General features: G+C 55.9%; 6 protein-coding genes across 6 annotated transcripts; 4 read left to right on the top strand and 2 right to left on the bottom strand.

Annotated features, from left to right (window-relative positions):
* Nucleotides 1-390: 390 nt before the first annotated feature.
* Nucleotides 391-1,181, top strand: L969DRAFT_92452 (uncharacterized protein; the record flags this gene model as incomplete). Its single annotated transcript, XM_014714362.1, has 5 exons — nt 391-583; nt 634-725; nt 780-936; nt 986-1,097; nt 1,145-1,181. The coding sequence occupies 5 exons, from the start codon at nt 391-393 to the stop codon at nt 1,179-1,181; spliced, it is 591 nt and encodes a 196-aa protein (XP_014569848.1).
* A 205-nt stretch (nt 1,182-1,386) lies between these two features.
* L969DRAFT_45690 (uncharacterized protein) lies at nt 1,387-5,603 on the top strand (the record flags this gene model as incomplete). The annotated part of the gene is made up of 5 exons (XM_014714363.1): nt 1,387-2,548; nt 2,599-3,051; nt 3,106-4,587; nt 4,640-5,047; nt 5,095-5,603. The coding sequence occupies 5 exons, from the start codon at nt 1,387-1,389 to the stop codon at nt 5,601-5,603; spliced, it is 4,014 nt and encodes a 1,337-aa protein (XP_014569849.1).
* Nucleotides 5,604-5,658: 55 nt separating this feature from the next.
* L969DRAFT_92454 (uncharacterized protein) lies at nt 5,659-6,329 on the bottom strand (the record flags this gene model as incomplete). Its single annotated transcript, XM_014714364.1, has 2 exons — nt 5,659-6,081; nt 6,135-6,329. The coding sequence occupies 2 exons, from the start codon at nt 6,327-6,329 to the stop codon at nt 5,659-5,661; spliced, it is 618 nt and encodes a 205-aa protein (XP_014569850.1).
* Nucleotides 6,330-6,419: 90 nt separating this feature from the next.
* On the top strand, nt 6,420-7,358 carry L969DRAFT_45692 (uncharacterized protein; the record flags this gene model as incomplete). The annotated part of the gene is made up of 3 exons (XM_014714365.1): nt 6,420-6,981; nt 7,032-7,180; nt 7,278-7,358. 3 exons carry the CDS (start codon nt 6,420-6,422, stop codon nt 7,356-7,358), a joined length of 792 nt encoding a protein of 263 aa, XP_014569851.1.
* Nucleotides 7,359-7,365: 7 nt separating this feature from the next.
* Nucleotides 7,366-9,933, bottom strand: L969DRAFT_15241 (uncharacterized protein; the record flags this gene model as incomplete). Its single annotated transcript, XM_014714197.1, has 4 exons — nt 7,366-8,127; nt 8,178-8,431; nt 8,483-8,912; nt 8,962-9,933. 4 exons carry the CDS (start codon nt 9,931-9,933, stop codon nt 7,366-7,368), a joined length of 2,418 nt encoding a protein of 805 aa, XP_014569683.1.
* A 113-nt stretch (nt 9,934-10,046) lies between these two features.
* Nucleotides 10,047-13,019, top strand: L969DRAFT_92457 (uncharacterized protein; the record flags this gene model as incomplete). Its single annotated transcript, XM_014714366.1, has 4 exons — nt 10,047-10,075; nt 10,132-11,524; nt 11,580-12,069; nt 12,121-13,019. 4 exons carry the CDS (start codon nt 10,047-10,049, stop codon nt 13,017-13,019), a joined length of 2,811 nt encoding a protein of 936 aa, XP_014569852.1.
* Between the last annotated feature and the right edge of the window lie 8 nt (nt 13,020-13,027).

The following is a 13,027-nucleotide window of genomic DNA, read 5'->3' on the forward strand; positions in this document are numbered from 1 at the left end:
TAGCGGTCCAGGCTGCCCCTGAACTCGCTTCAGCCCAGATAGCGAACATGCTTCAGTCCGCAAGCAATAGCCCAAAAATGCTATCTTGAATCTCATCAGATCAGATCGTACAACGTATTGACCCGTCAGGAACGCCGGCTTTTGCTGCTCTTAGCGAGCACTTCCAGTGCTATAAACGCCTGTCGGCGCCTGTGGCGCGCCCCGCGCCCGTCACTGGCACCTTGAGCCTTCCATTCAGCCTTGGTCTTCGGCGTCTGCCTGATCATATCCAACGAGCGAGCGCGCGACCTCGTCTTTACAGCTTGAACTCAATGATGCCAGGTCTACGACATAGGAATCGATTGCTATTCCCGACACACATCCCTGTTAGGGTCCATGGCTCCCATAACGATGACGACCACGACGACCCTACTGTATCCATCTCCCTCCTCGGCCTCGTCAAGTCTGCATCTCTGCCTCAGCTGTGTGCTCAGCAAAATCATGAAAGTTTCGATTTCCATCCATAGTCTTATCGTCGCGGCCTGCCTGCTCGCGACGGTCCCCGCCATACCCCTACCTCCCTCGATAAAATACAGCTACTCGAGCAAGCAGCTTCCTCCATCCTGCTTGGCCCCTATCTGATCTGCATCTCAGTGGCTGGCTCAGCCCTTCCTCCCGGGGCTGGCGAGACCGTCAGTTGGAACATGGCTGGGACCGTCACCGTTAGACCAACTCATATCGATATAGCAAGTGTAGTCAATCCACGAGCAAACTATCAGGGGGCTCACCTGTAGCGACAGACAAAGCTCCCCGGACCACCGTTCATCGTGAAAAAGGTGGCTGGCTATGCCCAGTCAGATAGTATCTGGCACGACGTCATGTTCGAGGCATCTCTCGCGTACGGCTGCTATACCTTCACGCTACAGCGAACGATACGCTTCCACGCATCTCCTGAATGTGAGCACTTCATACATGACCACCCTCAGTCAGCTGAGCACGAGCACAGATAAATTCGAGCAGATCTTCCAGGATATTTACACGATACCCGATCGCACAAGACATGGTTGCCAAGACGTGTCGCCGGGCAAACGCGATATAACACCGGCACGAGACGTCTGGTCAGTACATTTGTCACTTGCACAAATTCTACTGATGGTGCAAGCAGGGGCATCATACCAATATCGAGCATTGCCATCGCGTAGCGAGTCCTCACTGGGCAGCTCGACCGTAGAGGGTAGCTCTGTGATTGCATCGCGTGCTTGCAGATGTAGACGGCGTGGGAGCTTCATCATCGCTTGGAATTTTGAGAGCTGAAGCGCTGAGAGACGCGTCTACAGCGCTATAGCCAGATAGCAGCACCTGCCCCTGATACGCTACGCTAAGCTAGAAGCATAGCTGTCATCCGACATGGCGGGCGACTCGCCCCGGCTCGGGTCGAGCACACAGCGTGCGCCCAGATCCTCGCTCGGCTCGGCGAGCTCAGCAAGACGAGTACTCCACCATGAGGCCAACGTGGTCAAAGGTCGGCGAGGCGCAGTCCTCTCTCGCGGGCTGATCCTCAAGACTGACTTCTACCCATCCGGACGAGCGCTCGACCTCGACTTCCACTTGCAAGGATGCCCAAACTTCCGCATGAGCGAGTCGCTTGATGTCTATGGCACGGCCCAGCCAAGTTTGCACGGTCTCAAGACATGCCTGTCCTTGCTCAACTCCGACCCGGACAAAGTAGCAGCAAGGACGACAACATGGATCTGTGCACGCGAGGAGCCCGTCATCTACATCGGCGGCCGACCGTTTGTCCTGCGAGACGTGCTAAGACCGCTACAAACACTGGCCTTATCAGATAGAGCAGAGAATCTGGAGGAGATAGAAGTGAGGCTCAAAGAGGATCTGCTGAACGAAGCCAAGCGATTCGGCGGACTTGTCATGGTGCACGAGGAAGTGCAGGATGGTCAGATCCTATCGACGTGGATCCAAGCAGACTCGAGCACGATCATGTCCATTCGAGAGATGTTCGAGACGATCGCAAAGATAGGCTACCGCGTCGTCTACCACCGTATACCCACGCCTTCCGATCAGAACCAAGAAGACGGCTCATTAGATCGCTATCTCGACGTCATCAGAAATGTGCCGTTAGGCTCGCCGCTTGTTCTCAACTGCGGCGCAGGCATTGTACGAACGACTTTCGCCATGATATGCTCGATAGCGATACGAAGGCGCTTGTCTATGGCGCAGGGTGGCAAAGATGTTTTTAATTCCAGCAGAAGCGGTCCTAGACCATCTACAGACGGCACGCAATCGCCTGCACTGCCGCCCGTGCGCAAGCTACAGCAAGCTTCCGATGATCAGATGAGGACAACCTCACTTCTACGTATGATGGACGTCATGCAGAAGACGCTCTCCCCAAAATCGCAGCAAGTCGTATTGGAGCTCTGTCTGAGCACGCCGGCCTTGCTCGAGGGTCTCCGCAACGCCATATCGGGTAATTTCGACATGGTCACTGCCCTTGTATCCTGTCTATCAGACGGTTCGCACGTCAAGCGACTCGCAGACGCCATCATAGATCACTGTTCGTCTCCTCCCATGTTCTCATGTGCATGCTTGCTGACGTAGGCATAGGCGACGATGTGGTCAATTTACGCGAGTCAATCTTGAGACATCGCTTGCTCTTTGCCACCATTGCCATGGACCAAGACGAGAAGGAGCGGGAGATCCGAAAGGCGCTCAACCACCTCGAACGATACTTCTTCATCGTCGCCTTTATGGGTTTCTTGGAAGACGAAGCCTTTCTCTCTCGATCCTTCTCATCTTGGCTCAATGAGCGCTCCGAAATCACCAACATGATTGTACGCATGCGCAGGCGATCCCACTTCTTCTTTCAATTCGCACCTGTGCACGACCTATCGGCCATCTCGAGAGGTTTAGCTGGCTCGGGAAGCCTCAGAACGTCGACGGATCTGGCTCGTACCCGATTCGACGATGCTGCGCGCGAAGGCTCGACAGTCATCGGCGACGAATACGCGACCCAGATTGTATTGAATCGCAATGGCATGACGCTTCGATCGGGAATGAGTCAGTGCGATCTACCCATCATGCTTGCGCTGATCCCAAAGTCACTTTTGGCAGTTCTCAAGGCAGACATATGGTACCGAGGCTCAGCCATAGAGACCGAGTCTCAATCTGTCGTGCGAGGTGCAGTCAATTTTCGTAGGATCGCAGACGCACAGCTGTACGCCCTATCTCAACCTACAGAGGAAGGCCTCGACGGCGTTCTGGCCGTACTCAAGCGGGAATCACCTGCGAGCGAAGGCATCGATCCGCCTGTCTTCTGGCTAAACCTTCGCGAAGAGCCAATTCTGTACATCAACGGGCAGCCGTACGTGCTCAGACAAGAAGCAGTCTCGCTACGCAACATCAAGTCATATGCCGGCATATCTACCTCGCGCCTCGAGTCACTCGAGGACCGCCTGAAGGAGGATGTCTTGGCCGAGCTCAAGGCATTCGATGGCCGTCTCTTGCTGCATACCGAGCGCGAAGATGGACTAGTCGTACCAATTTGGGAACCGGTCGAGGCCCACCATGTCAAGACTCTACAAGAAGTGATGAGCCAAGGTCGCACAAAGGACGCGGCCGTGGCTTTGACATATCGGCGGATACCCACCACGGCCGAGAAAGCGCCAGACTTCAACGATGTCAAGCAGCTCGTGCATGTCATCGCACAAGCATACACAAAGCAAGCATCCCTTGTGGTCAATTGCCAGCTTGGCAGAGGGAGATCAACGCTCGCATCTGTCATGGTTGTCTTGGTGCAGACTTGGCTCAAGCACGGCACTCTGACTGCGGCGTCGTCAGATGTTGTCAAGGCGTCAATACGTCCACGATTGTCATGGCAGGTCATTAATAATCTACTACGGGTCATCAGACACGGCCATGAAATCAAAGCGGCCGTTGATCAGGCGATTCTGGAATGTAGCGATCAGATCGACCTGATAGGCGCCATCGAGGACGCTAGACAGTCTGCACTGGCAACAGAAGATGAAAAGGCTAAAGCAGAGTGGACTCAACGCGCGCTACACAATCTTCGACGATACTTCTTCTTGATCCTCTTCAGCGCGTATCTCAACGAAACACGTGCAGAGACGCTTCGCGATCTGCAGGACGAGACCAGTTTTGGCGATTTTGTCTCGTCTCGTCCCGTCTTCGCTACGATCCAGAAGGAGATTGACGATCTGGGTGCCCAGGCACTCGTCCCCCTCGAGAAGGTCGACAGCAGTCAGATTGCAGGCTCAGACGAAGTGACTCGCGTCGTCACTCGCCGATCCGGCCGCATCCTATCCGCCCAAACGATCCTCAAATCCGACTTCTTCAGCAACCTGCAGAAACTCTCTCTGCCTGAGCGGGTCGACGGCGTGCCCAATTTTCGACGCATACCGCTATTTCTACGGGGCGAGAGGAGCGACATTCACCAGCAGCCGGCGCAGTGGATCTTTGGAACAGGCATGCCGAGCGTGCAAGGGATGCGTAGCGCCCTGGACAAGATGGAAGCGAGTCCTGACCACGAACGCGTTGCTGTCTGGACGTCCATGCGCGAAGAGCCTGTCATCTACAGTAAGCCCGGCCTGACGTTCTTCGATCGCGTCCTTGCTGATCATCCGCACAGTCGCTGGTCGGCCACATGTTCTCCGACTCCTTGATGCGCCATTGGAGAATGTCGTGACCACAGGCGTGACTGCATCAACAGTGGAAGCTATGGAGCAAGCGCTAAAGAACGACATCATTGCCGAAATCGAACAGAATGCGGGTCGGTTGCTCTTGCACGACGAGAAGCCAGATGACTCTGGCTCGTTCGATCTCACCGCTGTCTGGGAGCAGGTCACCAAAGCCGACATTCTCACACCGCGCGAAGTCTTTGAGAGTCTCAAATCCACGGGCTATCCCGTCGACTACGAACGATTACCGGTGACTGACGAGCAAGCTCCTATTCCAGGCGTCTTTGCCCGGCTCGAAGCGCGAGTCCGAGCAGCTATCACCAATCCTGAGCTCGCTCTGGTCTTCAATTGTCAGATGGGTCAGTCGAGACCGTCATCATGCGAGTCAAGCTGACTCTCTGTGTAGGTCGCGGGCGCACAACGACGGCTATGGTAGCTGCCAGTCTCGTTGCCAACATCATCTTCTCGCCTGATCAGAGCACGATCACCGAAGCAGAAGGGTCAGAGGTGGACGGCGCTTCGTTGCTGGGGGAATCCTGGCAGGATGATCGCGAGGAGCTGACCTACCTGTCTGGCGATTACAAAGTCATCTTGCGCTTGGTCAGCGTGCTCCAATACGGTCAAGCAGCTAAACAGATGACAGACCGCTCGATCGATGCTATGGCTGGTGTGCAAAACTTACGAAAAGCGATCTATGACTACAAGATCCGTTCCGAGTCAGCCGGCCACCCGGCAAAGGCCAAGAAGATCGCTAAGATGGGCCAGAATTATGTCTATCGGTACGGCAGTCTGATCGCATTCGCTTCGTATCTCTATGAGAAATCCGCTGGAGCCCCGAAACAGCAGACGTTCCCACAATGGCTGAGCGAGCGAAGAGAGATCTCTGCTCTGCTAGCTGCATCGACACTCGACTGATGTACAACAACAATACCCAGCTGTACGGAACATGTTGTTTCAGTATACAGACGTTTTACGGGCTTGCGATGAGCACAGGCTCTGGCCGTTTGGTGAACAGGATGCGTCTGTAGAGCATGCCGACAATCTCGTGCTTGCCACGCTTCAGCTCGCTCACGGTGAAGGGTGTGGCAGGCGTGCGCTGAGCTGACGACGACGGCTGGATGATGCTACGAAGCTTGTTATCGCGCAGCGGTGTCTGATCGACAACCTTGCGAAACGTCTCTGGGCTACTCGACGTAGCGACGACAGCCGTCGGCTCAAAGTCACCGTCGGCCGTTTTCCGCTTCTTGGAGGCTCTCTCGCCTTGCGGATCCAAACCATCATCCGAGTCTGGGTCAGATGGAGGTATTGTGTGTCGCAATATGGCTAGCGGTCGCTCCAAATTGGCAAAAGAGCCAACCAGACGGTGGTGTCCTATCAGCAAGCTCGGTCGCGCCTGGTTCCCCACCCTTCAGCTTATGCCTTGCTCTGATGGAGTTCCGGACGTACTGGGTCTGACAGATCTAGCGTGCCTATCTTCTGGCCGTCTCTCAGTGTCGGATCGTTGACGAGCTCATCGTCGACTTCCGTCTCGAGCGTGCCTTGCATCTCAATCAGGAAAATCTCGCCAGTGTCTGCCTGGAGGGTAAAGGGTGCTTTGGGATCACTCTGATGGTCGAGCGAGATGCTGAGGGGCAGTCGCATTGCCGGCAATACGCTATCGCCAGAGAACCATGCAAGCTGCCCGAGACGCGTCGCTAACTCGCCACCAAGCTTGCGAGCAGAGCTGCACCTATGCTGGCGGCTGTTGCGCAGATCTGCTCCAAAGCGAGCGTGACAGACAATGCGGCGGTCTGTGCCAGTGTGATCCGTCGAGCGGCAGACGCAGGCGCAGCTCTCGTCGCTTTGCCCGAAGCTTCAGATTTCATTGCACCGAGCCATCAAGTCCACAGCCTGACGGCAACGACCGAAGACGCTTTTGTCCGGATACTCCAACAGCAGGCACGTACAAGCCGGATCGAAGTGACCGTCGGCGTCCATGAAGCGATCGCCGACTCGAGACAAGTCTACAACACCCAGTTGTTCATCAATCGCGACGGTGAGGTTGCGCAGAGCTACCGTAAATGTCATCTCTTCGATGTCGACATCAAGGGCGGCACGACCATCCTCGAGTCTGCAACGACGAGAGCGGGCGAGAGTCTAGGTGATCCCATTGCGAGCGGAATAGGCCAGCTTGGCTTGATGACATGCTACGACTTGCGTTTCCCAATGCAATCCCTTCTCATGCGCGCAAAAGGCGCTCAAGTCATGACATACCCGTCAGCTTTCACAGAGCGTACCGGCGCTGCTCACTGGGGTACGGCGCCATCGTCAGGATGTGTAGTCTCACGCTCAAAAACTCGACAGAGGTCCTTTTGAGAGCGAGAGCGATAGAAACACAGAGCTATGTACTCGCACCAGCTCAAGTCGGTTCGCACTTTGCGCCGCGGGCCGAGGAGGCAAATGGCAAGCAGATCATCAGGCCAGGGCGGACGTCATATGGACATTCGATGATTGTGGATCCCTGGGGATCGGTCGTTGCTCAATGCGCGGACAACGTCTCGACTCAGAGCGACACGAGCAGCGTTCACTCGGGCGCCTTTGCTCTGGCAGAGATCGACCTCGATTGGGCGGCCCAGATCAGACGAGAGATGCCAATCTTACAACAACAGAGAAAGGACATCTACTCGCTGACGGAGATCTAGGCTTCTTCATCCGTGCTGCCTTCCTCCTCCTCGGACTCGCTAGCTTCGCTTGATTGCTCCTCCCCTTCTTCGGAAGTAGCTTCATCTGACGACGCTTCCTCCCCCTCGCTTGCGAGAAAGCTGTCAAGGTTGCGGGGCCCACGGGAAGGAGTCATATCACCGCTCCGCGCAGTCGGCGTCAACACGACAGGCGAAGCAGTGCGGCTCTTCATTGACACATGCGAGCGCTCCGAGGAGCCCGCAATGCTTCTGATCGCACCATTCGCCGTTGACTCTGCAGACTGTGCCGGTTCTCGGCAAAGCGGGTCCGTAGCGATCTCGGTCCAAGGCGGCAAAGGCCTGTCGTCCGGCATCCTCTTGCCCGCTAGCCTCGAGAGAGGCCCGAGATCGCGGTCATGAGCCAAGGATAGCTCTGCTGTAGCATCGTGCTCTTTGAAAAGGATGTCGCATACTCGCTCTATCGAGAGTGGGGGATCTGCGGCTGCCTCTGCCTCTGCCTCGTCCTCTATGAGCAGCCCTTGCGCGAAAGAGGACTGCTTCTCTGCTGCAGAGGTAGTGTCGATCAAGCCAGCGCTCGTCAAGAGGCCAAGCATGAAGCGCGCCCGGTCTCTGACTTGGTAGCTTAGGTCATAGCGCGACAAGGCGATGACGTATTGCACCAGTGCGAGAAGCTTCGTTGCAAGTGGAGAGTGGTCCATCTGAGCTCGCACGACAATCTTGGCCGCCATCGATACGATCTGCATCTTTGTCTCCTGCGTCTGTTTTGCCTCATCAGCAAAAGAGCTCTGTCACGGGTCGGTCAATGTACCTCTGTGGCGAAACCTAACGCAGCAATCCGCAGAGCGTCGGGCGCAATCGTGCTGAGCAAGCCTTCGCCTGAATACTGACCCACGAGCCAGTAAATTTTGCTCTTTGACCGCGCTGATGCGAGCTTGCCCTGGTGTACCAAGCCGAGCAAACGGGTCGTGATGGCCGCGCGCGAATGCTGCAGCTTTGGCTGACCTTTCGGTTGCTGGGCGAGCAACAACTGGATGACTGTGACCGACTGATCGACCACGGCGCCTGATCTTCATATCAGTATGATCTTTGTTTCCATCAAGAGAAGCAAGTGACCCTTGGAGTGATCGATGAGATCAAGCAAGGTAGCCAGAGCTTCTTCCCGTGCTTGCGGCTGAGCAAGGGCGCATCTTCCCATTGCATCGATGGCAAGCGCAGAGAAAGTCTCATCGACATCGCCGACGTAGACTTTGAGCTCACGATAGAGTATCTGCACGTTACTCTGATTGGCCAGTAGAGTCAATGCCAGCAGCTTCAGTGAACGTGTTGCGCGTGTGTCGGATGATCTGATGAAGAACTCTGGCAGGTAGGGCCGAAGGAGCGATCTGACCTCAACGTCAGACTCGATGCAGTCAATGAGTGATAGCAGAACGCTGTGTTGTATCTCAGACGTGGTGTGGAGCAACCTGAGCAGAGGCCGTATTGTCCTTTCGATGTAGTGCCGTGGTGCGAGGTTGCGCAAGAGGGAATTACAAGCCATAACGACCTGCTTACTTGATCAGTCTCGAACACCTCGCGTTGATCTGGCTACTCACAGCGGGGTTGCAGCTCTGTAGCAAGGGCTCGGCTGCTCTGAGCAGCAGATCAAGATCGGGATCGACGAGTGCTTGTTTACCATCTATCCCCTTTATCGTCCTATCAGGATCTTGGAAATTAGATCGAGCATACGCCGACAGGACGCGCATGAGCGTGATCTGGCCCCACTCGTCTGCATCGACCAAGAGGCGACAAGTCGCGCGGTAGTGTGGGTGAACGAGATCCCATCTGTTCAGGCACAGCTGTTCGAGAGCGCCATATGCTGCACCCAAGACGAGCGAAGATCGATCGCCTAGTAGGAGCGAAAGTGTGGGTAGCAGTTGGGGCAGCTGGGACGGGTCGAGACGCCCGATCGCTTCGATTGCGCCTGCAGACGCTTTCCTGACATACCAGCTGTTGTCGCGCGAACAGCGTTGCAGACACATGATGACGAGTCCGATGGTCGAATCGAGATTCATGCCTGACAATGTGCGCAGTGCTAGCGCTCTGACGAGCGGATTGGAATCCGCAAGATCCTTTTGATAGGTATTGACGACCATGAGCGCGAGGTCGGGCGATTGGGTGGCATAGCGAACGATGTAAGTCGAAACGAGCGATTTCACTGTCAGTGAGGATGAGGAGAGACAGTTGCTGACGAAAGGGAAGAAGCTGACGGCATGCCGCGCATGTGTGGCACCTCCCAGAGAGGACTCGCCTGCAGATGGACCTGCTTGGGCTTTTGACATGATGGCGAGCACTCGTCGCAGTCCATCCTCCCTGTCCCTGTCCCGCGTAGACTCGAGTAACCTTCTCGTCTCCCTGAAGCCTTCCTCGCCCGACAGCGCACCCGGCTCGAGGTACTTTGACGAGCCAGGATTGAGGGCTCCGTCGAGAGCGGAGATGCCGAGATCACGAGTCGACTCGGCGAGGTTCTCTTGGAGCCGAGCTGCCAAGCGCTGTGCAGTCGCAAGAGCCGCTTGCGTGCCGCTCATCGTCGGCCGAGAGCTGTCGTCGCCGTCGCACTGACCGTCGTTCCTCGCCCAGCCAACGCGCGCCCTGTCGCCGTCGTCGTCGTCTCGCTGGCGTCAGACCAAGCAAAGGCGCTATGTTCTCGGTGGGCAAGGACTGGCTCTTGTGAGTGCGGACAGTCTCACAGAGTGCACTGGAAGCTCACCACACGCTCGAGGCAGCCCGAAAGATGCCAAACTCGCCTTTCGACAGACCGGCATCGCCAAGCTAGCAACACAGCCTGTGCCGCCCGAAGATGTCGCTTACTGGGAGCAGTACTGGCTCGTCTTCGACACAGCTTGGGATGTCACGACCCTCATCACGGCGGCCGACGTTCGCACGGCTCTCAGGGATCAGCCAAGCAATGTCAAGACGCTCATCTCAGTCTTGGGCGGCAAGCTCCTGCAGATCCTCAGCGAGCCTGGCTTCCCTGCACCCACCCAAGCATCTCTCGCTGCTGGTCTGACAGCTGCTTGGGGAGGGGGCACCGCAGAACCGTCCGACACTCGTCAATTGCTCAATTGCGTTCGCGTTCTGACGCGTGTCCTGCCCTTTGTCTGGGAAGGTCAAGCTCTTCCCAATGCCGCAGGAGAGTCCGAATCATCTCCTGCAGACGTAGAGGAGTTTGAGGATGCCATCTTTTGGCGAGCGACGCGGATTGCTCAGGCTCAGTCGAGCAAGCAGCACCTCGACGGTTCGGCGCGTGATGATAATCACTTCGTTCTGGGCGCAGACGAAGATGAAGAGGGCGAGCAGGATCCGCTGAACTCGAGCAAGCCATCGTCTCCTACATCGTCTCGAAAGCTGCAGACCGAGACGCTTCTTCCGCCGCTTGGCGAGAGGCTCTTAGCGGCAGTAGTAGACATGCTCTTCTTCGCTGGCCTCACTCTACCGCGCGATATAGTCCCCAAGGAGCTCAAGATAAGCTATATCATCTGGGAGGCAGGTGTGGGTACATCTGTCTCTGCAGGCGCAACACGCGAGCTCGAGTCGAATCGCCTAGAGTTGCTGCGACTCTTGCTCGTACTCATCGCAAAGACAATGTACATGCCCACAACGGGCGAACATAGAGTACAGAACAAATGGACAGAAGCACTCGTATCACTATCGGATCGGAAGGTCGTCTTGTCACTGCTCTGCTCCTTGCTCAACACCTCGCTCAACAATGCCAATCCTGGCCTGCTCAATTACGACACACTCGTCCTCAGACGGGAAGACACAAAGTCTCAGCTCGCTAGCCTGTCGCTGCTCGCACTCGACATACTTCTGGTATGTCAGGATGGTAGAGCAGACAGTACGTCAGTCCCGTCAACGCCTATGCCATCCCTGAAGCGCAATACCTCATTTCTCTCGGATGCGTCCTTTTCGAGCATGGCAAGTCCAGCGACGAGCAGCAATACCTTTCTGCATTATCTGAGCAAAGTGCATCGTCAGCCGGACATCAGATATCTTTTCAGCAACATCATAGCGAGCCTGAACCGCGAGCTATCATCGCGCTTGCCCACCCGCAAGATGAACATCAACGGACTCGTCACTTCTCTGATCTTCCTCTGGAAGATGTTCGAGTGCAATCCGGTCAGCTGCATGAACCTCCTCTCAGTCATTGTAAGGGGCTGACAATGAACGGCAGAAATTCCGCGAATATGCGCTCGAAGGTGACAAGCCAGGTAGCTTGGTCGTCTACCTGCTTGGTCTATCCCTCGAATGCAGGGGTGATCCCGCAAAGCTCGGTCTCATCCGCCTCTGCGCCTTCATCCTGCACAGTCTGTCAGCTGACCGACGTTTTGGCTCACGTCTGAACGGCTCTGCCGATCCGCAGGGGATTCTCCCAGCTAGGCATGCAGTCCCGGGCAGCACAGCTGATTTCCTTGTCGTCTCCATCGCTCAGCTAGTCTTCACTACCAAAGGCTCACTCAACACCCTTTACTCAACGTATGCCATCATATTAGCCAACACTAGCCCGTATTGGAAAGCGACCTCGGTGCTCGCTTCCCAGCGGTTGTTACAGCTCTTTATGGCAATGTCAGCCCCTTCCTTTCTACTTGCGGAGGAAGGCAACCCCGGCACATGCCTCTATCTGCTCGAGGCGTTCAATAATGTGATCCACTATCAACTTTCGGGTAGGCACACATACTGTATGTTCTGCGCGTGTCTGATACGGCTGTTGACAGACAACTCGAATCTCGTGTACGCCATACTGCGAGGACATAGGCGATTCGAGGACCTTGGCAATTTCACACTCGACTGGGCCGTAGACGAGATCCAGCGTAGCAAGACTGCAAAGAGTAAAGGAAGCAGCGAGTCAGAGCCACTTTCGCGATCTGCATCTGCTCGTACAAGCTCTAACGGCTCACTCGGAGCTTCTCAGACCTCTTTAATCTCGCCTTTGCTTGCACCAGTGGACGAAGAAAAAGCTGCACTCGCAGCAAGAGAAGCAGCTTCGCCAGTATCGCATACAGAGGCACCCGCTCCTCCATCGCCGTCTTATCCACCTCGCGCGGCCACAGCTCAAATGCCCATGTCCGAGAAGGCTCTGGGCAAGCAGCGTGAGCGTACGGAATCGCAAAGAGGGCAGCAATATGTCAGCAAGACTGGCTTCATCCCATCAGATGCGTGGATCGCCTCTTGGCGCAATATTTTGCCCCTCGATACCATCTCAATTTTGATTGCCGAGCTATTGCCTCGGGTGTCATCACTCTTGCGCACCGGATCAGCAAGCGCAGAGCAATCTGCACTTGACTATCTCAAAACGGCCACGCTCGTCGGCCTCCTACCTCCTCCGCCGCCAATCGCTCCGCGGCCATATTTGCATGTGCAAGCGTCGGTCACATGGCTCAAGTCGCTTGTGCTGGGTGCAGCATTCACGGCGCCAGAGACTCTAGGAGTCTTTGCCGCGACTTGCCCGCGACTGTTCACACTAGTCACCGTCGAGCCTGCGCCTTCTGTTGCCCAACTCGCATCGCGCATGGCAACGTCGCTGATCGCGCGGCCGCCAGCAGCAACACCAGCGTCGCCACCGATAGCAGCCAACGGCTCTCTCGAAGGAACACAGACGTCTCGGAATGTGTAGTGTGACAT

Source organism: Mixia osmundae (genome assembly GCF_000708205.1).
Source record: "Mixia osmundae IAM 14324 unplaced genomic scaffold scaffold_2, whole genome shotgun sequence".
In the NCBI taxonomy this organism is placed as follows: domain Eukaryota; kingdom Fungi; phylum Basidiomycota; class Mixiomycetes; order Mixiales; family Mixiaceae; genus Mixia; species Mixia osmundae.